This window comes from Mustela putorius, unplaced genomic scaffold (genome assembly GCF_011764305.1).
Source record: "Mustela putorius furo isolate JIRA1106 unplaced genomic scaffold, ASM1176430v1.1 tig00003985_pilon_pilon_pilon, whole genome shotgun sequence".
Classification (NCBI taxonomy): domain Eukaryota; kingdom Metazoa; phylum Chordata; class Mammalia; order Carnivora; family Mustelidae; genus Mustela; species Mustela putorius.
Window position 1 is genome coordinate 798,947 of NW_025422125.1, and position 25,371 is coordinate 824,317.

Here is a 25,371-nt window from a genome sequence, read left to right on the forward strand (position 1 = left end):
TAATATAGGAGAAACCCTAGATGACCTTGGGTGTGGTGATGACTTTTTAGATACAACATCAACAACTTTTCATGACAAAGTTTATGAAAAAGGGGATCAATAAACTGGGCTTCATTAAAATGAAAAACTTCTGGTGTGTGAAAGACAATGTTAACGTAATGAGAAAACAAGTACAGACTGGGATAAAATATTTGCAAAAGACACAGAAATAAAGGACTGTAATCCAAAATATACAAAGAACTCTTAAAATTCAACAATAGGAAAATAAACAACCAGATTTAAAAATGGGCTAAAGACTTTAATAGACACCTCACCAAAGAAAAATATTCAATGGCAAATATGTATAAGAAAACATACACTCCACAGCATATGTCATCAGGGAAATTCAAATTAAAACAACAATGAGATACCACTACCAGAACTACCAAAATTTCCAGCACTGACAACACAAAATGCTGGGGAGGATGTGGAACAACAGGAACTCTCATTCATTGCTGGTGGGAATGCAAAATGGTACAGCTACTTTGGAATATATTTTGGTGGTTTATTACAAAACTAAACTTACTTTACTATATGATCCAGGAATCATGCCCCTTGGTATTTACCCAAGGGAGTTGAAAATTTATGTTCACACAAAAGCTTACACAAAATACTCATAGCAACTTTATTCATAATTGCCAAAACTTGGAAACAACTGAGATACACTTCAGTAGATGACTGGATGAATAAACTGTGGTATGTCCAGACAATGGAATATTATTTGATACTAAAAAGAAATGAGCCATCAAGTTAAGAAAAGACATAGAGGAAACTTAAATGCATATTATTAAGTGAAAGAAGCCAATCTGAAAGGCCACATATTGTAAGATTCTAGCTCTTTGACATTCTGGAAAGAGTAAAACTATGGAGACAGCGTAAATATCAGTGGTGGTCAGTGAGTGGTGGGAAGAATAAATATTTGGAGATAGGATTTTTAGGGCAGTGAAAATTGTCTTCATGATACTATAATGATGGATACATGTCATTGTACAATCATTCAATCCCACAGAATGTACAACACCAGGTTAACCCTAATGTAAACTATGGACTTAGGTGATTATAATATATCAATGTAAGTTTATCCTGTTGTTAGAAATACACTGCTTTGGTGAGAATGTTGATCATGGGGGAAGCTATGCATATGTTGGTGCAGGAGGCATATGGGAAATCACTGTGCCTTTCTTTTAGTTTTGTTGTGAACCTTAACCTGCTCTAAAAAATTAAGTCTTAATTTAAAAAATCCCTTTGGCTGTTCAATTCAGAACTGTCTCTAGGTAAAGTAAGAGTGAGAAAGAGACCATTTACAGTGATCCAAGTGAAAAAGGGAAGTGGCTTGAACTAGGTTGGCAGTAACAGAGATGAAGAAAACTGGGCAGATTTGTGAAATATTTAGGAAATAAAACCAACAAAAGTTGGGAGAACGTCCACCATTTTCCAAAGGTCAGTTCATCCTGGCTTTCCAAAGCAAGGACCTAGGAAAAATTACATTAATACAACTCCCTTGAAATTGCAGAGGAAGCCAGTGACAAAAACTTTACCCTCACTTCAGATGTCCTGGGAGAACACCACTGATGCTAATTTTGTTGCTAAGAAACTACAAAGAAAAAGGAGAAGGAGAAGAAGAAAAAGAAAAAGGAAAAAAGATGGCACAGGCACATAATTTATATAATATTCAACAGTGTCCCTTGATCTTTTTTAAAGCCCTGTAAAGAAAATAAGATGAGAAGGGAGATCAGAGTTTAAAATTCAGAGTAAAGTGGATGCCCTATTATGTTCACAGTAATTAGCCTTTCCTGACAATGATATAAATGTTGATAGCACCCCTTTTAAAAATAAAACACAATATGATTCTTTAGATTTGTAGAGTGCTTTCCTGTTTACTAAGTTGTTCCATCACCTTTTCTAACTACTACTTGAGTCTTCTAAGGTAGGAATTATTGGCCATACTTTTTTGATGAAAAACTCTGAAGACCATTTTGGCATTGTAGAAAAAGCATGAACTTTGGAATCCTTCAGATCTGGGTTTAAATGTCTGTCAGCCTGCCATTTATTTAATGGGGAACTTCAGAGAATTATTTCAAAACTCAATTTTTAAGGCTTCTTTACCTTTATCCAAGGAGTCCTTTCACTACCATTAGCATCCCTTCCATGTACCCACCCTCTATTGAGTGTAAATAAGAAGAAAACTCAAGTCAGTCACAGCACTCTAAATTGTCGCTGTCAGAAAGATCATCTACTCCAGCCTCTACCTTCTCCTCTCCCCATTTCACAGGGCAAGAAATTGAAGCTGAGGAATTGGAAGAGATTCATTATCAGTCTGTAGACAGTTCTCCTGTCTCTGAGACCTATGTTATTTTCGTTTTACTTTCTCACCAGCCCAGCTGACTCAATTCTCTTTGAACAACCCTAGTTAAAAGCTTTGGTGGAATTAGAGGTTGTGATGACTATTCAAATAAAGTTTTCAAAGTATCTGTGCATTTCACTTACATACTCCTGTTTCCTATTATAATGGGGAATTGAAAATTAGCCTTGTTACAATTTGACATGTCTAAGAAGCCCTTTTGCATGTCTTTACCAAAAGGGGTGATTTGTGAGATTCCTCACTAAAAATGGCAGACAAGGGTATATTTGGGATATATGCAGGCAAGGCTGAAGCCATTAAAATACCAAGGGATAATTTTCACCACTTCAAGTAAAAAAGCCTTTGAATTCTGGAAGATTCATTTATAGCTCTTGTCCAAATGCCCTTGACATTGATTAATCTAGCTAAAATAGCAATGAGACGGAAGACTAGTTTGTGTTCTACTAATGTGGAACATAGAAAAAATAATGCCATTGTTTCAATGTCTTCATCTGGAAAATAGAGCTGATCATACCCATTCTTCTCTGCCTTTAGAATTAAGTTACCTCCTTTGGTCAGAGTAAGTAAATGCCCATGCTCCGCTGTAAACAATGTAAGTGTCTGTAGAAGACTGTAAATAGTAGAAGAGATCCACACAAAAATCTACACCAGCATTCTGGGAGAGACAGACCCTGCCCAGAACTAGAGGTGTAAGAAATTTAAAGGCTATGAAGGCCAAGGGCCCCTGCTGACACAAAGGGAAACCTCCTTTCCCATAGGTCTACCCTGCCACTTCTACTCTTCCATCCCCAATCTGCCTGTCCATCTTTACAGAAAGACTATGGTCTCTCCTCCATAAAGGGGCAATTGCAATATCCCACTTCAACCCCCAGTCCTCGCGGTCCACCAAGAGGAAGGAAAGCAGTCCCATGTAGTTTCCATTACTTGAATAGCACAGTTTCCAAGCTTAAGATATGCAAGGCAACTTGGAAAAGTAAGTGCCTGTATATAAGCAAAGGGCTGCAAAACCCTGGACAAAATCAAGGTCCCTGTGCACATGACCAGCGTTTTGGGAGTTTGTCTGCTTATCTGGGTGATTTTGCCTTTGCACATCTGGATAGATGAGAAATGTATGTTTAGAGGCAATGTGACAGGAAAATGAGAAGAAAAGAGGGTAGAAATGACCTCTGGTTATTAGGCAGAGGGTTCTTAGAGCAACTGGCATCTGCCACAAGGCCCAATCTACCCCTACAGAGAAATTGGGGAGGTTTCAGCAAGTATCAGCTGCCTTGGCCATAGCTTCTTCCTCAGTTTGTAGGAGACACTCCCGTCTGTGCTTCTGTCTGCCTTGAACATATAGTCCCTCTCCTGAGACACTGGTACTCCTATCGCCCCTACCTACTCCCTTTCCTCTCACGCACAGAGTCTGCTTTGAGATTGGACTTCAGAACCAAATCTGTAAGTGTTGGCACTCAAGAGCTCCTCTTAGCACTGTCTTCAAAATAAAGCTCCTGGTTAAAGCTTCACCTCTGGCACCTAAAACCTGGTCCCTGCAAGTAAGAGGTATTCAGGGAGCTAGGGCCCTCCTGGGCTACAGAAATCCACTCCCGCCTTCACCCACGCTGCGCCAGCACTCATTTCTCCAAAGCCACTAGGCGTTAGCGCGCAGTGAGGGGAGGAGAGAAAAGGAAAAGGGAGGGGAGGGAGAAAGGAGGTGGGAAGGCAAGGAGGCCGGCCCGGCGGGGGCGGGACCGACTAGCAAACTGTTGCATTTGCTCTCCACCTCCCAGCGCCCCTTCCGAGATCCCAGTGAGCCAGCGTGCTGGGAGAGCTGGAGGGTCCGGAACAAACGCCGAGGCAGAAGAGGCAACAGAGGAAAGCGACCTAGATAGCCACTCCAGTGCAGGACAGGCGCCTAAGGGACGTACGGCGTCAACCCCAGCTGGGTTTCAGCGACAGCGAACGCTTCTTCCAGTGCGGCGGCTCGAAGCCGCCGCCCCAGAGCTGCCCTTTCCTCTTCGGTGAAGTTTTTAAAAACAGCTAGAGACTCGGAGGAAGCGAGGAAAGTGCCGGGTAGGACTGAGGGCTGCCTTTGTCCTCCTCCCCTTCACCCCGCCCCCCCACCCTCCTCTTCTGTTGCTGCCTCTGCCAGCTCCTCTCTGCCCGTCCCCCTACCCACTCCCCGCCCCCAGTCGGCCCAACGCTGCCAGCCCGAGTTTGCAGAGAGGTAACTCCCTTTGGCTGAGAACAGGCGAGCTAGCTGCACTTTGCAAAGAGGGCTTTGGGGAGCCAGGCAACCAGTGAGCCGCTTCAGCACTGCAGCTGGGACCCGGCTAGTTAGGCGGTACGCGGGGCGGGCCCCCAGGTTCCCCTCATTTCTTTTCCACCTCCTACTGCACGCAGCAGCCGGCCCCGTTTGCAGGACCATAGACCAAACAATGAAAGGCCAGAGGGCAGTGGGGGCTTCAGTAGACGATTAAAAACGAAAACAAAAACAACCAAACCTAACCAAACAAACCCTCAAACCCAAAATAAAGCATAAAGAGAATAACCCGGTTCCTACTTGCACCTGCTTCAGTGGACACTGAATTTGGAAGGCAGAGGGTTTTTCTTGTTTTTGTTTTGTTTCCTTTGAGACTTGGGCATCTCTTGACTCTACCCTCCCAAGATTTCAGGAGCAGGCTGTGAGCTTAGCAGGGCAGATCGTGTCCAGTGCTTCTTTTCCTGTACAGGAGACCTCAAGGCTGTCAGAGTGCTCTTGCGTGGTTATTCCTGCAAGTTTCTTTCCCAGGAGCTTCCCGCAGGTGGGCAATTAGCTGCAGGGACTACCGCATAGCAGCCTGTTGAACTCCTAGCTAGAGAAGGGGAACCGGGATAAAGGAATTAGGTGGAAGAGTCAGCCAAGCTCAAGGATGGAGGTTCAGTTAGGGCTAGGGAGGGTCTATCCCCGGCCGCCATCCAAGACCTATCGAGGAGCTTTCCAGAACCTGTTCCAGAGCGTGCGCGAAGTGATCCAGAACCCGGGCCCACGGCACCCTGAGGCCGCGAGTGCAGCACCTCCCGGCGCCCGTTTGCAGCAGCAGCAGCAGCAGCAGCAGCAGCAGCAGCAGGAGACCAGTTCTCGGCAGCAGCAGCAGCAGCAACAGCAGCAGGGTGACGATGGCTCTCCCCAAGCCCAGAGAAGAGGCCCCACAGGTTACCTGGCCCTGGACGAGGAACAGCAGCCTTCCCAACAACAGTCAGCCCACAAGGGCCATCCGGAGAGCGGCTGCGTTCCAGAGCCTGGAGCTGCTTCAGCCACCGGCAAGGGGCTGCAACAGCAGCAGCCAGCACCACCGGACGAGGATGACTCAGCTGCCCCATCCACGTTGTCCCTGCTGGGCCCCACTTTCCCGGGCTTAAGTAGCTGTTCCACCGATCTTAAAGACATCCTGAGCGAGGCCGGCACAATGCAACTCCTTCAGCAGCAGCAGGAGGTAGTATCCGAAGGTAGCAGCAGCGGGAGAGCGAGGGAGGCCGCTGGTGCTCCCACCTCGTCCAAGGACAGTTACCTAGGGGGCAGTTCGACCATCTCGGACAGCGCCAAGGAGTTGTGTAAGGCAGTGTCGGTGTCCATGGGCTTGGGTGTGGAGACATTGGAGCATCTGAGTCCTGGGGAACAGCTTCGGGGGGATTGCATGTATGCCCCAATCCTGGGAGGTCCACCCGCGGTACGTCCCTGCGCCCCGCTGGCCGAATGCAAAGGTTCTCTGCTGGATGACGGCGGAAGCAAGGGCACGGAAGAAACTGCTGAGTATTCTCCTTTCAAGGCAGGTTATGCCAAAGGGTTGGATGGCGACAGCCTGGGTTGTTCGGGCACGAGTGAAGCCGGGGGCTCCGGAACACTTGAGCTGCCATCCACCCTTTCTCTCTACAAGTCGGGAGCACTAGATGAAGCGGCGGCTTATCAGAATCGCGACTACTACAACTTTCCGCTTGCCCTAGCCGGGCCGCCGCCCCCTCCGCCACCTCCCCATCCTCACGCCCGCATCAAGCTGGAAAGCCCGCTGGACTACGGCAGCGCCTGGGCGGCTGCCGCGGCACAATGCCGTTACGGAGATCTGTCGAGCCTGCATGGTGGGGGTGCAGCGGGACCCAGCTCAGGATCACCCTCCACCACCGCCTCCTCTTCCTGGCACACTCTCTTCACAGCCGAAGAAGGCCAGCTGTATGGGCCCTGCGGCGGGAGCGGAGGCGGCAGCGCTGGCGAGGCAGGGTCTGTAGCCCCCTATGGCTACACTCGGCCACCTCAGGGTTTGGCAGGCCAGGAAGGTGACTTCCCGCCACCTGATGTGTGGTATCCCGGCGGTGTGGTGAGCAGAGTTCCCTATCCAAGTCCCAGCTGTGTCAAAAGCGAGATGAGCCCCTGGATCGAGAGCTACTCTGGACCCTATGGGGACATGCGGTAAGTTTCTCCTCCTAGACATGTCTTGAATGTAGTTAGTCGGCTTCTGGGGTATCTCTCCTCTCCTACCTATGGGAACACTCTACCCTGTGAGAGTTCAACAGTGTTCCATAAAAAATAAGGCCATCCTAAATCTGGAGACTTCTGGGTATTCCTAGCCTGTCAAAGATAAGACCATAGTGCTCAGAACCCCCACTGTGTGCCCCAGTCCCCACCACCGAGGCCCCTGGGTGCTGGTGTGTGCCCTTCCAGATACCATAAGGACACCTCCCTTACCTCTAGCCCTTTAAAATCCTCAGTACCTCATGGTGCTCCATGTCCCAAAGGCTCCCAACTTAAATCCAATAGTAAGAGCCACCTTCAGAAATAAAGCTCTTAAGCCCTCCTGTAATTTTTCTTCTCCCTCTTCCCAAATCTGAGGACCCGGACAGGAAATATGGGCAGTTTCATCTCTTAGAGTGTGTTAGGGTTTGCCTCCAGCCTGTGGCCATCTTAGCAGGTTAAAGGCAAAAAGACCGGCCCAAATTTTTCTCAGTCCGCCTCCTCCAAAGAGATAAAATGGAGGTGCTGGATTAAGGGAAGAAGGTCTGAGTTCTCTGGGTTCTAAGGGCCACTGCGTGAAGACAGGGCAAAGTACATTCCCTGGCAACAATTGAGGACTTGCCCCAGGGTTGGAGTCGGCAGAGAGAATCTAACCCGGCAGGAGAGCAACCAAAGGTAGAGGAAAAGGAGAGGACAATTTTGTAGGTAAACACTGGGCAGTATTTACTCTCACAGGTTGACCATATTGGAAGTAGCTGCTTGAGTCGGTTTTCTCTTGTAAACTGTTTATTTTCTCTATGGAGTACAACAGATCCACAGTCCCCTACTTCAAGTTTGTATCAGGCCCATAAAAGAGGAGAATTTTTTTTTAATAAATAATTTATCCAGGTTTGAATCTGACTTATAAAGTGTTGGAAAATTTACTTAAGAATTTCCTGCTATTCCAGTGTGCTCAGAAATTGCTTTTAGGAGGGAGGAGTGAGGCTCTCTCATATATTCCTTCATTTTTAAGAATATGCTTGCGTTTTTTAATTAAAATGAAGTTGTCCTACAGTGTTATATTAGATGTGCTTGTATTTTGAAACATGAGCTGCTACCTCTAACAAATTTAGTAAGAACTGTTAGGGACCTAAAGCCATAATTTTGCCCATGAGTTTTAATTAGGATATGAGAAAAGTGGTGATCAGTTTCACCTTGCTTATTAAAAATTCTTCCCACATTTGTTGAGCTTATTGGAGATCATGTTGAAGATCCTCTCCCCAACCCCAACAAAGATATTAGTCTATCTCAGTGAGAGAGGGAATACTAACCAAGGAACTAACTCCTTAGGTGTGCTGGGTACTTATGTGCCCTTGGAGTTATGTCTTGTTATGTTTTGTTTTAGCTGTTTTGTTTTATCTGTGACTTTTCCAAAATGTCTTTGTTGGCCTTCACATCTTTGGCGACTTAAATCTAACAATTTGCCTCCTTTCACTGATGCTTTTGTTCCTGGAAGGTTGATAGAACAGTGTTAGGACAGAAAGAGGAGGATAGGATTTCATAAAATATTATTTTTAGGGTTATTGAAGAAACAGCTTCTTACTAGTCTTTACATCCTAGTATTAGATTTTAAGTGTTTAGTTTACAGGATTTTCAAAGGTCATCAAAATGTTTTCCAGTTAGTATTTTTTGAAATATTTTTGCAATGTGGTTATACTGTGGAATAAAAGGTTTTCTTCATTTTATAAGAACAGATTTACTTGGTATGGTCAATTTTTTTCCCCCTAGGGTTGTTGCTAGTCAGTTCTACGATGAACTTTTTTGAGGGATGGGGATGTCTCAGGTGCTTTTTGACATAACCATGATGCTAAACTGGAACCTTCTCTCTTCTGCACACCTTCCCCAACAATTAACTCATTAATAGGGGGGGAATGAACAATTTCGCATCTTCGTTAAGGGATGTGTTTCTTTGAAAATATAACCTGAGATTTACAGGAAGTAGCTATAGAAAGCAAAAAGTTCTTCCTATCAGGTGTGGAGTAAGCTTGGTTATTTTATCCCATGTCTTAGTGGGAGATTTTCTCTGTTAGAAAGACCTGCTTAAATTAATGACCTTAAATAGTGAGAATTTAGCAGTACCCAAAGAAAGTAAAAGATAATGAATCTTTCCCGGTTTGTGGTTGCAGCACTGGCTTTGAGAGTCTGGTAAAAGGGAAAACTGGCATTCCTGTCTTGTGGGTTGAAGGAGAATTTTCATTTCTAGGATAAAGAAAATTGTTGAGTCAGTTTGTTAAAAATTTTCAGTTTTATCAGAATGCAACCAACCCCAGTCTAAAAGTTGACATTTTCTTACTTTTTCTTTCTTTCCCTCACTTTGTTGGGGCACAGTTTGGTGAAAGGCAGGGGATTTTTAAAGCCAAAGCGAGAACTTCCACCCTGTCTATATTGCATGCATTGTGTGCTAAATTCGAGTTAAAAGATCTAAAAATTCTAGAAGCTTCAAATAATGTCGGATTCCCCCCTTTCCTGATTGTGTGTGTTCATCCATATTAGTTAATTGGAGGAGGGGGTTAACTTTAGTTACTTTTAGAATAACTCTATGTTCTTCTACATCTACAATGTTTCTGCTCAAAGGAGAGAGGCGGGAGGAGAGAATCTGAAGGTGGTCCTTTAAAACAAAACAAAAACGAACAACAACTTAATTTAGCATGTGGTTTGAACAGAAGGAATAATAAAAATTGATGGGGCTTGTGTACAACCCTGATGTTATTTAATGGAGCTGTCTTCTTTCAGAGATCAAACAAAACTACAACTTTGTTAATTGACCACCTGCCCACTTGACAGAACTAAACCCTTTTATATTTCAGCAAGCAGCACAATAATATGGAAAATATTCTTGGGAGTTGAGCCCCAAGGAAGACAGTGCCAGAATAAAAGCTTGGATTTAGATTAATTATCCGGATGCAAAAAGAACATTTTAATTTTTCTCTTGGTAACTTGTTCTGATCTTTATATGATAGGTAGTATTTTGGTAGTGCTTTGAGATCGGCAAATCCCGCTTTTTTCCCTCTTAGTTATTTAAGAAGAAGACATTTTATTAATCCCCTTTACATCTGCTCTCCCTTCTTCAGTTATCAGGTAAGTTTTATGATTATTTTGCAAGGAGAAGTTTGTTTTCTAATGCAGAATTTTGCTTTGGAACGAAGATAGTCTGACGCTTTCTGTCCATAGTCCTTGAGAGTCAGTATGTTGTAAAGAAGGATCCTTCCTTCATCGTCAGCAAATAACTAGTGAGTTATGTTTGGGTACCAGTGATCAGAACCAGAGGACCAAGTAGCCACACTGGGTAGTATATCATTTAGAAATATGTGCAAGATGTACTGATGGAAGTCTCCTCTTTGTTGTCCACAGAGTATCTCTTTTAGCTCGGCCAAAGGTTAACATCAGTAAAAGATGTTTTCCAAGAAGCTTGTAGCCTTCCAATTGCGGGGTCACTTTGGGGCACTTTCTTGCCAGTGCTAATTTTACCTCATCAGACTTCCATTCTCTGTGTTGTAAACTTAGATATATCAATATAATATATTGAATTTGGGGGCACATTAAATTTTCTTTTTTAAGTGTCTTATTTCCCTGTAATAATTTTCTCCCTTGGTGTGCATATACACATTTAAAACAATGAATCCTTAGGATTCTGACTCTTATTTGTACTCTGACTGCTCTTGGTGAGATTATGAGTTGAAGTTAGGGACCTAGACAATTTTATTTTATTTTTCCATGGTGGTATCAATACCATCAGTTTCATTTGGAAGTCTGCTCAAACAGGGAACAGAATGCAGGCTAGGTGTGGTAAGCAAGGGACTTATTTTATAATCAAACCTGAAATCATGATTCTGAAAAATGAAAAGCAAACAAAAATCAAGTTTTGTGAGGTTGGTTAGAGAGGGTAAAGGAAACCTCTCCCCACCCCCTACCTCCACCATTTTCTCTTTGTCTGCAGCTTTCTCAAGTGCTGCCTGTCCCAGATTTTCTTTCATTTCTCTTCTTTCGTGCTTTTAACTAAATGGAAACATAGACACTTCTTTCTACTTTTGGGGTTTTTTTCCTCATTACACCTGTGGCATGCCCCTAAAGTTTTTTTGTTTTTGTTTTTTTTTTAAACATCTGGAGAGTAACTGATCAGATCTATCCCAGCACCTTTCTTGTAAGGCTAGATGACTTGAGGGGAGTGCAGAATTAATAGCTGGGCTTTTTTAGCTCCAGATTAGAGCCTGATTCAAGAGTTCCTGAGGAAGCTAAAATAGATGGCTTGAGGACCTGGTGATTTAATGAAGTATTTTGCCAGCTGCTGTCTCTCTCTTTTAATCTGTCTCTGTTTACTTGCCATTTTGGCAACCTTTTCTCAAAGCCTGAAAATAACCAGACCCTCACTGAGACTGTGCTGGGTCAGACCTCCACCACACTTTCACAAGCAGTACTTAAATCTATGTGTGACGATGCTTGTTAGAAGTGACTGGCTGGGCCAATAAATATGCTGATGATATGTAAAGTAATCATTTGAAAACAAAGAAAGATATTGAATAAGCTATTCTACCTGAGAATTCCCCTACCATCTTTCCATCAAGTTCTGAAATGTTGAATTCAGAGTTAAGTTATCCTCATCTTTTTTTTTTAAGATTTTATTTATTTATTTAACAGAGGTCACAGGTAGGCAGAGAGGCAGGCAGAGACAGAGAGAGAGAGAGAGAGAGAGAGAGGAGGAAGCAGGCTCCCGGCTGAGCAGAGAGGCCCATGTGGGCTCCCTCCCAGGGCCCTGGGATTATGACCTGAGCAGAAGGCAGAGGCTTTAACCCACTGAGCCACCCAGGAGCCCCAAATTATCCTCATTTTAAACACAAAGCTTATTTTTTTTTCCCATTCCTTGTAATGTTCTCTACAGTTACCAGTATTGGTTGGCATTTGTCATATTTGAAGAGAATTATGAAATCTCACATTTATAGCACCCTTTTCAAAGAAAAGACCCAGTCCAGTGTCTTACAGTTTACTGGCTAACACTTAAATAAGTTTGAGTAGGCCAGGAGGATGCTTAGTGAACAACCCTTTGCTCCTTGAGGGTATAGAAATAGTTGAGTTTTCTGTAATATTTGTTTACCATATGGAGAAACTTCTCTAGAGTAGCACTTACCAGCTTTTTTTCTATAAGCTGCCTGCCTGAAAGATGTTTTAGATTGTTGCTCAGTAAGGGCTACTTTCAGTGGGTGTTGCATGGAAATGATAGGACTGTGAATTATGCACAATCCCTTGCACCCTCATGGGTGCCACCAGCCTTTCTCACTTAAACCATTTCCTGCTACCAACCTACAGGCCACATTAGGGTTGAGAGTAGCTCATCCAGATAAGCCTAAAACTCTAGAAGTGCTGGTTACTTGAGAATGCCGTGGATTTAGATCAGGTAATACCTGAATTTTATTTTATTTTTTAATAAAGGCTTTACTGAGGGGCACCTGGGTGGCTCAGTAGGTTAAAGCCTCTGCCTTCCGCTCAGGTTATGATCCCAGGGTCCTGGGATTGAGCCCCACATCGGGCTCTCTGCTCGGCAGGGAGCCTGCTTCCTCCTCTTTCTCTGTCTGCCTCTCTGCCTACTTGTGATCTCTGTCTGTGAAATAAATAAATAAAATCTTTAAAAAATAGCATAAAAATAAAAATAAATGAATAACTAATATCTTTAAAAAGAACCACTTTAATTAAAAAAGCTTTATTGAAACATAATTCATTTTCATCCTTTAAAAATGTGCTGCTCAGGATGCCTGGCTTAAGCCTCTGCCTTCAGCTGAAGTCATGATCCTAGGGTCTTGGAATCCAGCCCCAATTCAGGCTCCCTGCTCAGCGAGAAGCCTTCTTCTCCCTCTGCCCCTGCCCCCCACTCATGCTCACTGTCTCTCTTTCTCAAATTAATAAATACAGTATTTCAAAAAAAGTGTGCAGTTCAAAGGTTTTTGGTATATTAGTTGTATTCAGAGTTGGGAAACCAGCACCACTATTTTAAAATCTTTTAATCAAAAAGGTACAAACATCTAATCTTAAAATAAATAGCCATAGGGATATAATACACAGCATGCTGACTATAAGTTGATAATACTGTAGTGCATACTTGAAAGTCACCAAAAGAGTAAATCCCGAAAGTTCTAATCACAAAAAAACCAAATTTTTGTAACTTTGAATGGTGACAGTTAGTAACTAGACTTACTGAGGTGATCATTTCACCATGTATACAAGTATTGAATCACTATGTTGTACACCTGAAACACAATGTTATTTTTCAGTTATATCTCTCTAAAACTAAAGAAAATAAATTCAGTAAAATAAAATAAAATAAAATATTTTAGTCATCTAGTGTCACTCCCCGATGCCAAACACTGAACAACTATCAACCACCAATCTACTTTTGGTCTCAGTGGGTTTGCTTATTTTAACATTTCATTTAAATGGAATCATGCTGTATGTGATCTTTTGTGGTCAGCTTCTTTCATACAAAATAATATTTTCAGTGTTCATCCATGATGAGGCAGGTATCAGTATTCTTTTTTATAGTCTTTATTCTTTTTTATAGCCAAATAATGTTCCATCATACAGATAGATGTATCACATTTTATCTACCTGTGTATCAATTGTTGAACATTATAGTTCTTTCCACCTTTGACTTCTATGACCAATACTTCTATGGACATTTATGAAAATTCATACAAATGTTTTGTGGGTATACGAATATGATATTTTTAATTCTTTTGGGTACATACCTAAGAATGGAGTTTCAGGATTATATGGTAACTCTGTGTTTGACCTTCTGAGGAACTCACAAACTGTTTTCATAATTGACTGCACCATTTTACAATCTCACCAGCAATATATGAGGGTTCCAGTGTTTCTACATCCTTCCAACACGTGTTGTCTTTTTAATTATATTTGTCCTTAGTGTGTGTGAAGTGCCATCTCAAAATGGTTTGTCATTTGCATTTCTTTAATAGCCAGTAACATTGCCCATATTTTCATGTCCTTATTGGCTGTTTGTATATTTTCTTTGAAAAAATCTCTATTCAGAACCTTTATTCATTTTTAATTGGAATTTTTGTCTTTTTATTATTGACTTCTAAGAGTTTTTTTTAAGATTTTATTTATTTATTTGACAGACAGAGATCACAAGTAGGCAGAGACACAGGCAGAGAGGAGGCAGAGAGGAGGGAGCAGGCCCCCTGCCAAGCAGAGAGCTCGATGTGGGGCTCTATCCCAGGACCCTGAGATCATGACCTGAGCCGAAGGCAGAGGATTAACCCACTGAGCCACCCAGGCGCCCCAAGTTCTAAGAGTTTTTTTGATGTGTTCTGGATACAGGTCCTGTAACAAATTACGATTTGTGAATATATATTGTATTCTGTGAGTTGTCTTTTCACTCATTGAAGCACAAAAATTCTGAATTTTGATAAAGTCCAATCTATTGTTTTCTTAGGTGGCTTGTGATTTTGGTGTCATATATAATAAAGGTCTACCTAATCGAAGGTCACAAAGATTCATACCTAGGCTTCCTTCCTAACTATTAAGTTTTGGGTTTTGACTGATTTTCAGTTTTTATATAACTCATAAGATGCGAATAGAGTTCAGTTTCATTCTTTTGCATGTAGATATCAACAAATGATGTAGTTATCACAACACCACTTGTGGATTCTTTCCTCATTTAACTGTCATGGCACCCTTTGAATCAAATCAGTTGACTATAAACGTGAAGTTTTTTTTTCTTTCTTTCTAGACTCTGAATTATATCTCACTGCTTTTTTAGCAATATTATACTGTCTTAATTACTCTAGGTACTTAGTAAGTTTTGAAATGAGGAAGTGTGAGTCCTCCAACTTTGTTGTTTTTAAGATTGTTCTTTCGGCTTTTCTGGGTCCCTTGAATTTCTGTATTAATTTTAGCATCAGTTTGTCATTTTCTACAAAGAAGCCAGTTGAGAATCTGATAGAGTTTATATTGAATCTGTAGATCAATCTGGGGAGTGCTGCCATCTCAACAATGTTAAATCTTCTGATCTGTGACCATGAGATCCTTTCATTTATTTAGTTCTTTTTCAGCAATGTTCTGTAGTTTTAAGAGTATAAATTTTGTACTTTTGTTAGATTTATTCCTAAATACTTTAATTTTAATGCTATCATGAATGAAAGTTTTCTTTATATACCTTTGAAATTGTTCCCTGCCAGTATATAGCGATGGAATTGATTTTTGTATATTGACCTTGTATCTTGCAACCTTGCTGAAAGTACCTGAGTTCTGAACACCTCTGGACTTAAGAGACAGGTTTCTGTTGCTGTACTAAAGTTAAAGCATACTTTGTCCCAGCCTATATGAAAGCCACATAGGGACACTGTTCTCAAATTTCTTCAGTTGTAAATTGAAATTGGTGATGCCAGCCCTTTTCTGGATGAATAGAAGAACGTCTCTAAAATTATCAGGTCTTGACAGAACAGTAGGAAAGAAACCTAATAAGGTTTATGCAGTTAATAGTCCCCTTTTAGTATTTGGATTTGGAAACTACTAGCAAGGAGATGAGGAATTAATAATAATTTCTACATAGAAGTAACAAATGCAAACTAGGCCAAAGAAATAACTAGCTATATTTAGTTTATGTTTAGGTTTGTGTAAACAGCTGGAGTCATAATTTTATGTTTTTAAGTGCTGTCCTTTGGATAAAGTAAATGCCACCACTCCTTCTGGTGTGTATTTCTAGATGAGGAAATGGTTCATTTACTTTCATATAAACTGGACTTCTTTTTGGCGATGGACTCTATAACCATGAAGCAGAGATACAATTTACCTAAAGGGACTGAACTTTGGCCTCACTAACACTCTAGACTAAGGGTTATATCTAATTAGCTACAGCTTTTGTGTCCTGATAATGGTGCATAAACTGCAGGCCACTGAATAAAAGGTCCTATCATGACTCAGCTGTCTTTATAGATGACCTTATTAAAGTGATTTTTAAAAAGTACACATCCATCAACCACTTTTCATTAAACACCTGCTATATGCCTAGCTGTGTTCTATAAGGATGTCAGGGTAAAGAGGACACAATTCAGAAGTATCTTGAGATTACTGCCCTCAAGGAGTTTATAACCATTAAAACAACTACAACAAAGAATGACTACACTGTGATGCTGGTATGATGAGATGCTGGTTTGTATGGCACAGACTTTTCAAATGTGGGCGTTTGAAAAGAAATGTATCAAGTTAGGCTGAGCTGGTCAGCAGTATTAGCAGTGGCTGCCTTTTATCCTCTATGGATTAAGTGGGGACATGACTGAACTCTAACAATAGATTATATGTCTTGATGGATGTTTCAAACACTGGGAAGTGATAAGTCTCCAAAGACAATGACGAATGAACTCAAGTAAGGGGTTGAAATATATTTCTGTTTTTTTCAGAAGTACCACCCCAGTTAAGTTAGTTACTAGTTTCTTCCTTAGTTCCTTTGGTTATATTATTGCACATACTGGGAACATGTTTTGGTATCTTTGACTATACAAGTCTTAGGAATAGGAATTAATTAAAATTGAGGGTGTCTATTCTTGGTGTGAGAGCTAATGAAGATATTAAATTAATTAAAATTGAGTGCATCTATTCTTGGTGTGAAGATATCTAGTGGGGTGGTTAAATTAAGAATTATTATTCTGCTCTCAGAGTTTCCTTTGATCGTAGTGGCTTTCTTTGAGGTTCTGTATAAATGGCATTTTAGGGTGTTAATTAAGGGAGGGAAGTGAGAAGTACAAATCAAACAATTCTGGGAGTAAGGGGCATATGAAAGATTTTTTTTTTTAAATAAGGGCTTTGTTGAATTAGATGATGTAGCTTTTTGAAATGGTCCACCCTTTCTTTTTCTTTCTTTCTTTTTTTTTTTTTGTGGGAGAAGGAGCCAGTGCAATGGCTTGTCTTTATTGGAAAGAGGAAACTTCACAGCACATTCTGAGTAAGTTAGTGCAAAGGCTCAGCTGGTGGGCCAGCTGGTGGGGCACCAGCTTGTAATGGGTTCCACAGCTAAGGCACCACTGGGCCTCGCCTTTGTGGAGAACCAGATGACGGTACTATTGTCCTCTTCACAGATGCAGCCCACTATTAGCTTGTTGGTGATAGATGGGAATAAATTAGGGTCTTCCTTGGTGCCTGCAGCTGCCTTTGGGGCTAGCATATTGTATGGGTCCAGTCTTTTCCATGCAGCCATCATGACCTCCCTCTCCAGCCCAGTCGCCTGGTCATCATCAGTAGGAATACCACCTCCAGATGCCATGGTGCGCACCCTTTCAATCATAGATTCTGTTTTCTGTGGTTTGAGTAGATTCTTTGCTTGTGGAAGTGTAGTCCCACTATCTGGCCACTGGGGGGTGGAGGGGCTGCAACTGTCCTGTGGCAGGAATTTCCTGGGAATGGCTGGCCTCCTTTGTACAGGTTAACTTGAGCCAGAGCCACCTACTTTATTGTGGTACTTAGTATTTTATTTTTAATGTCCCTTCCCAAAGTGCAGAAAAACATTTTTAGTAACTCTGATTCCTTAATACCTTTTTCTGAATGTGAAGCTGGGAGCAGTGACCTTGGATATATTCCAATAGCACTTTATAGTTACAGATCAGTTTCTTATCCCATTCTTGCTTTTCATCCTCTTTTCTACCCTCTACATGTAGCCAGGTTTCAAGTATAATACTCTTCATACTTTTATACTATTGTTACTTCCACTGTAAATATTATGTTCAGAGAGGTTAGGTAACACGTCTAAAGTCAAACAGCTTCAAAGTGACAGAGCTAGGATCTCCATCTTACTCTTTCTTTCTCAAATCAAATGTCCCTTTTATTTCACTCCCACTTCTGTCAAGTCATATATAGGGAGTAGGAGATTCAGAGAGACAAAGGAACCTTAATTGGTATCTATAATAGAAACTGGTAAAGCCTGTAAGGCTTTTGTGTCTCTTACTTACTCACCAGACTGAGTTTGGTATATTTTAAAAAATATATTTTATTTATTTATTTGACAGAGAGAGAACGAGAGATGACAAGTAGGCAGAGAGGCAGGCAGAGGGGGAGAAAGGAGCAGGCTCCCTGCTGAGCAGAGATTCAGTTGCGAGGCTCAGTCCCAGGACCCTGAGATCATGATCTGAGCCAAAGGCAGAGGCTTAGCCCACTGAGTCACCCAGGAGCCCCTGGTGGATTGGTATGTATAAGAGTTCTAGGTGCAAATAACCTACCATCCTATTTTATAATCTGAATTTATTCAACAAATACTTATGGAGCACTTATTTGCCAAATTCTGTAATAGACACCAATGATACAACAGTGAACAAAGCAGACAAAAATCTTCCCTTTGTGGAGTTTACAGTGTAGTAAGAGGAGACTTAAGTGTCACAAAGAATAGCTTAACAGATTGTGGGAGACAGAGATTAATTGTGGGAGAGATTATTTTATATTTGTTGGTCAGAGAAGGCCTTACTGAGAAGGTGATATTTGAGCAGAGACATGAAGGAAATGAAGGGGTGAGCCACAGAGATATCTTGGGTTGTAATATTCCAGACTCAAGCAACCACAAGCACAAAGGGCCTGAAATAGGAGCACACTTGGTGTGATGGAGGACAGCAGGGGGTTCTGTATGGCTAGTTTAAGTAAATGGAGAGTCATGTGAGATCAGACTTAATGAGGGGCATCGCAAGTCTTCATTAGGACTTTGTTTTTGGGCACCTGGGTGGCTCAGTCCTTAAACATCTGCCTTGGGCTCAAGTCATGGTCTCAGGATCCTGGGATTGGGGATCGCAAAAGGCTCCCTGCTTGGCAGGGATTCTGCTTCTCCCTCTCCCACTCTACCTGCTGTGTTTCTTCTCTCACTGTGTCTCTCTCTGTCAAATAAATAAATAATTTTTTTTTTTTAAAAAGGACTTTGGTTTTTACTCTGATACGGGAATTCATTGGAGGGTTTTGAGCAGAAAAGTAATATGAATGACCTATATTTTAAAAGAATCCTTCTTCATAACATCTACCACTTTTTGATAGTACATGCATTTGTTTGCTGACTTACTGTCTGTGGAGAAGAGACTGTAAGAGCAAGGGGGAACCAGATAGATGAGACTACCACAGTGATCTAGGCGAGAGGTGATGGTGGCTTAGACCAGGGTGGTATTGGTAGAAGAGAGAAGTGGCTGGATTCTAGATGTGTTCTGATGGTAGAGCCAATGGCATTTACTGACAGGTTAGGTATTCATTGCGAGAAGAGTCAGGGCTGGTTGCTCAGCTTCTGATCTGAGCATTGAAAAAATGTGATTACTAAAAAAAAAAGTGATTACCATTTACTGAGATGGTGAAGATTTTAAGAGCAGGTATTGTGTGAGGCGGGTAGGAATCAAGAGCTTGATTTTGGATTTATAAAGTTTAAGTTATCTGTTGAACATCCTGATGGCTTCCTCTCATTTTCCACGCAGTGCCCTCAGTTTTTTTCCTCTTCAAGATTAATTGGGATTACTAGATTAATTAGATTAAGATTGATTAGAGAACTTGGGGCGCCTAGGTGGCTCAGTGGCTTAAACCTCTGCCTTTGGCTCAGGTCATGATCTTGGGGTTCTTGGGATCGAGTCCTGCATCAGGCTCTCTGCTCATCGGGGAGCCTGCTTCCCCCTCTCTCTCTGCCTACTTGTGATCTTGCTCTCTGTCAAATAAATAAATAAGATCTAAATAAAAAAGATTGATTAGAGATCTTGTTGGCTTTTTGTGCCCACTCCTCTCTCCCTTTTCATTTTATGAAAGCCTAGAAAAGGGTAGGGACTTATCCAGAGTGAAACAACAGACTGGCAATAGAGTTAGAGCATAAATTCAGTTCTCCTGGATCCCAACTAGGTACTTCTTTTCTCAGTATCATTCTAAAACCTCATTTGGAGTAGAGAGTGAGTCTTTTCTTCTTACCCAAACCTTAAACCTGGTAATTATATTAAACAGTGAGTAAATAACCACAACATCACACAAATTGGCTGCTATCTCCAATCAAACCAAAATATTATAATTATGTTTTCACTGGACCATATAACAAAATAACTTATCTATGAAAAACATAGTAAGAAGACTTTTAAAGGCTACTGGACTTTGATTACATCTGGAACCTACAGAGAATCTGAACAGAAATGGCCTGAGGTGATAAAATATTATAATTCATGGAACCCGGGATACCATCATGTCCAACCAGATCATTTTCTGGATGAGGTGTCTGAGGCACAGAGGTGGGAAGGAACTTCACCAAAATCACATAGAATGTTGGTGCCTTTTAGTCATAGTCTGTTCTGAGGTTGCTTCATTGGAAAAGTCTGTATTGTAAAAGTGGCTCCCCACTGAGAAGAAATAAGTATAGTAAAAGCAATAATAATGATAACACTTACCGTGTACCAAATTTTGGTACCTTACATGGATTAACTCATTAAATTCTCATAACAACCTTGGTAAATAGGCCCACAGAGGTTAAATAACTTACCCAAAGGTCACATAGCTAGGAAGTAGCAGAGCTTGTGTTTATACCCAGGGAGTCTGGCTTATAACTACAGTGTTATAACCACTGAGCAATACCAGCAGCTTCTCAGATTAGCCAGCCATTATGCTACCATTTAAAAAGACTGGGGGTACCTGGGTGGCTCAGTGGATTAAGGCCTCTGCCTTCAGCTCAGGTTCATGGTCCCAGGGTTCTGGGATTGGGCCCGCATCCGCTCTGTGCTCAGCAGGGGGCCTGCTTCCCCCTCCCCCCTTCCTGCCTCTCTGCCTACTTGTGATCTCTGTCAAATAAATAAAATCTTTAAAAAGACTGGTTACTGGGATGACCTAATTATGTACTGCCTCTATTATAGTCTACTGATCCTCACCGAATGAATAGCTGAATGCCTGGGAATTAAAAGTGGAGGTGGAGGGACACAAAGAAGGTAGTGGAAAGAAGTTGACCATTTATAATAGGAATTAGAAAGCAGAACTGTAGAAATTATTAAAAATGGCCTAGAGTTACTGAGGTGATTGAAAATCTCAAAGCCAATACAAACCTGGGCAGTTTAGTGCCTGCTTAAATAGGAGGGCTAGCAAGTTAAGAAAAACTAAAATAGCTAAATTTCTGAAGTCAGGAATTATTTTTATGTGTTTTACATGTGTTAATTCATTAATCCTCAAAATAACTCCCTGAGGTAGGTTGTGTTATCATTCCCATGTTATTGATAATGAAACAGATACAGAACAATTAAGCAACATACATGACTAAGATTATAAAACTAAGTGGAAGAGCCTATATTAGAACCTAGGCAGTTGACTCTACAGAACTTATATTCCTTTCCAGTACATTTAGGGAAAGGGGTACTACTCATACTAATTTTTTAAAAATATAAAAAATAGTGCATGAACTTAAAACATTGTGTAACTTTTATCCTTATAATACATCTGCTTCTTTTAAGTGTTCTTAGGGGGAAAGGTTCTTACCAAAGGTCACCTGGTGAGTAAGTCGCAAAACCAGAGCTTAAATTTGAGGCTCCAGACTCCCAGACTTCTTTGTATTCTCTCACTTTGGCTTTCTTCTCACACAAACTTGTATCCCTCTGTTCCTCCTTCTGTATCATCCTACTCATTACTTTAAAAAAAAATAACTTTAAACAATCTGAGGGGTTTAGAAGTGGCGAGGGGTGGGAGGTTGGGGGAACCAGGTGGTGGGTATTAGAGAGGGCATGGACTGCATGGAGCACTGGGTGTGGTGCAAAAACAAGGAATACTGTTATGCTGAAAATTTAATATATATATATATATATATATATATATATATACATATTTAAAAAAATAACTTTATTCATCAGCAAGATTGGGCCGAGAATGGGGAAAATGATCAGATTCCATATTATTCTAGACACTGGACAAGTGGAACACAAATATCAGGGAAAAAAATTCAGCTTGTGGAATTTTCCCTAAATAAAAACATCTTTACTATATAACAAGATGTTGCTTTGTCCTTCTAGGCTCAAATGAGTTGTGCAAGATCCCTAGGAAGACCTAAATGTGGTTGTCAGATAAAATTTTTGTTACTGTGGAAATAGAAAGAGGCAACTACAAATGTCTGCTTCTGTCCAGATTTTTTTTTAAAGAAGGTGCAATCTTACCACTCATAAGTGGTAACTACTTAATTATTTCTTTTGAAAGTTGACAGTACATAAGAGAAAGCATTTTACCAAACCTATCATATTGGGTCACCTTTCTGAAAGCATAGCCTAATTTTTAACTGGATGAAGAGGTGCATAAACTGAGAATTGGGAATAAAGATGGAAAACCTTGTTGATTGACGTTTGGGTGTAGAAAGGATTCCAAAACATGTTTTGGGTCTGTTTAATATGCCCACTCCTCCTCTCTTTCATCTTTGTTTAAAAATACAAAGGTTAACAAGTGTGTATTCTGTGGAGTTGAACAAGCTGTTTGATCAGGCTTTTAAATAAAAAAGACTAACCTAGACTGAGACATTTCAGTCATCAACTACCTAATTTTTGACAGAAAATGGTAACCATACACATATTTTCAGAGGGTGTTTAGTTTGCTTTGGACACTTGCTGGACTTCACTGAGGTGCTGGATTGGCTCAAAATATGCTAAGTCAGATATGGAATTGAGTAGAGCGGGCTCTTCTTTAGGGACATTTCTACTCTTCCAAGTTAGAGTTCCCCATCAGAGATGACCCTACCGTATCTGGGAAAAGCTGCATTACAGTCTTAGGGAATTAATGTAGTGAAATGATGTATCGTTGTTTCCCAAAGCTTTCTCAGTCATTCCTTCTACCTGAGGTCAGATCCTCATCACCTCTTACCTGGATTAGTGCAGTGACCTCTTGCCTGCTCTCTTGAGTCCTCCCTGCTGCTCCCTGATTCATATTGTATTAATCCCACCAGGTTAACCTTCTTAAAGTTCATCTATAGTACTATATGTATTTTTTCATCCATTGGCCTATAACTTCCTTGAGGGTTGAAATTCTAATTTACCTCTTCATTCCCAATACTTAGTATGGAGGAAGCCTTGCTACACAGTTAGGTAATACCTGTTTGAAATTGCATCTCCTCCTCATTTGCTTATAGGTTAAAGTCCAAATTCTTTAAGTCTGGTGTTCAAGACTTTTCATGATCTGGCTTATTGTTCCAGCCTCAGGTCCTGTAATTCCCTTACAACAATCTTCAGCTCCAGCCATATGGTCTAGTCACTGTCACCTTAAACCATCCTTACTCCTTTCTTTATTCTTTGAACTTGATGTTTTTCCTATCATTCCTTTGACCTTGAAGCTATCCCAATTTTAATACCAGCCGTTCTTTTAAACTTAGTTCAAAAACAGTCTCCTACCACATAAAATTTCTCATCCCCTAACCCATTCAGAAGTGATCTCTGTGACATAATATGGTTGAAAGAATGTAGGGTTTACTTTCCTCATCTGTAAATTAGGGCTAGATATCTATAGTTTCTAAGTTTTGGGGCCGGAGAGGATCAGATGATATGGCATGTTAGGTTCAAGTCAGGAGTCAGTGCTTATGCCTTTTAGATGTATCCCTTTGTTCCTTCTTCATAGATATGGTACTTAGTTCCCTGAATTATGATAATTATTTGTGTGGATGTCTTATATATCTTCCTAAACTGTACTCTCTTTTAGGGTAAAAATTATTTCATGGATATCTTTGTGTAAAACACACAAAACACATACCTTAGCACTTAGCATATAGTAGGTATTCCATAAGTACTCTTTAATTAAGTGATTCTGGGTCAGTTGTATTAAGTGACTGCCAAAAACAACTGGTGGATCACAAGCTCCATTAATGGAAATATGAGATTCAGAATAAAGGAAGTGATAGTCTTGCTCAGTTAAATTCTGGTTGGACTGTATTTGCAGTCAACCCAGTATTCATGGGGTATCTCCTTTTGTAAAGCATGGAGAAGGTGTGAGAAGGGAAGCAGGGAGCAGTAGATATAAATATTGTCTCAGTATAACTGAAGGACTGTTATGGAATTAAGGAGTTAGATATTTTTCTCTAGTACCCCAAAGGGCAAAACCAATGAAGGTAGTTTGCAGTTTAGTAAAAAGAAAACATTTTCTCAGAGTAGTTTCACCCTACATCAGAAATTTTAAAGCTGGGCCAGAAGAGTTTTCTTTGTACCTACATGTATGTATATATGTTTATCAAATTAGTTGATGTCATTTCACGTGAAAATTTTTATTTCCAGCCTTGGGAATGAAGATCTGGCATTGCTGAGCCTATATTCCTGCATGGCAATAACCAGGCAGAAGCAAGGAGCAATTGCTCCTTCAGATGGGGTGTGCACTTTCCAGTTTGCCCACGCACCAACAACCGGCTTTATTCACTTAAGTTACTTGCTTGACTCTTCCAGGCATTTGAATTTGCCATCCCTGTCAGATCAGGGGCCAGGCAAATGATGAAAGCCTTCCTTACCCCAAAGGCTTTTGTTCCTTATAGAGGAGGGACTAAGGAAAAGTACAAAGGAGTCTGCAATCAGAATTATAAAACTGGCTTTCAGTTCTGGCACAGCTATTTACCTACTGTATGACCTTGGGTGAGTAACTCAACATCTCTGTGTTCACCCTTTTTATCTGTGGAATGCTCTGCTCACAGTATCACTATGTTTATTAAATAAAACAACTTACATAAAGGGCACATTGCTTAGTAGATACTGAAATATTAGTTTCCTCCTTACCCATCACACCCTTTCTGTCCAACTGGCAGTGTTACACAAGTAGTAAATTAACCCTCATTGAATGCATTTGGAAAGAAGCTGGACTCATTTGGGACTATGTATATAGGGCAGAGATGTGGGCTCACAGTAGGTGATTTCCACAGTTGGTTCCTAACAATTGTAAAGCCTACAAGTTACTTCAAAATTCCCATCTCAAGGATTTTAGGTATCTTGTAGAGTTAGGGATTTTTAATAAACAACAGAAAGGGTGAGGGCTCTTGGGAGAGAGGTTGGGGTCAGGGCTAAAGTGTAATGTGTTGGGATTCAAGCATAGGCTTTGGCATTTGACAGACCTGGTTTAAATCCTGTGTCTCTGACAATTATTAACTGCGTGTTCTGGGCCACTTAATCTTTCCTAGTTTCAGTTTCCTCATTTCTAAAATGAAGATACTAATACTTCCTTTCTAGGGTTCTTATGAGGGTGAGTGACATAATGAATGTAAAACATTTTGACCAGTGTCTGCTCCAGAAAAAAAGCTAGATAAAGTACCTGTTATTGTTGTTTTTATTGTTATGGTTATTATACCAATCAAGCAGAGCTTAGGAAAATGCACAGCTAGACTCTGAATTGCATGGGACTTTCCCCAGGCCCCTGCTGCCCGTTTCTCCCCTCCACTAAAGCTCCAGTCTCCAAAATGCTTTGACTGGAGTATAAGTGTGCAGTCATTGCAGATAACAGAGAGTGTGATTTGCTTTCGTAATGCATATTACTAAGTTACTTCCCT

At 41.0% G+C, this 25,371-nt stretch overlaps 1 protein-coding gene across 1 annotated transcript in view; it reads left to right on the plus strand.

Moving 5' to 3' along the window:
* Window positions 1-4,134: 4,134 nt before the first annotated feature.
* Window positions 4,135-25,371, plus strand: part of AR (androgen receptor) — a 207,116-nt gene continuing 185,879 nt past the window's right edge. Inside the window, exon 1 of the mRNA XM_004780423.3 lies at window positions 4,135-6,824. Within this exon, the coding sequence (XP_004780480.1) occupies window positions 5,293-6,824 (1,532 nt within the window). The 5' untranslated portion in view covers window positions 4,135-5,292. The remainder of the gene's footprint in view (window positions 6,825-25,371) is intronic.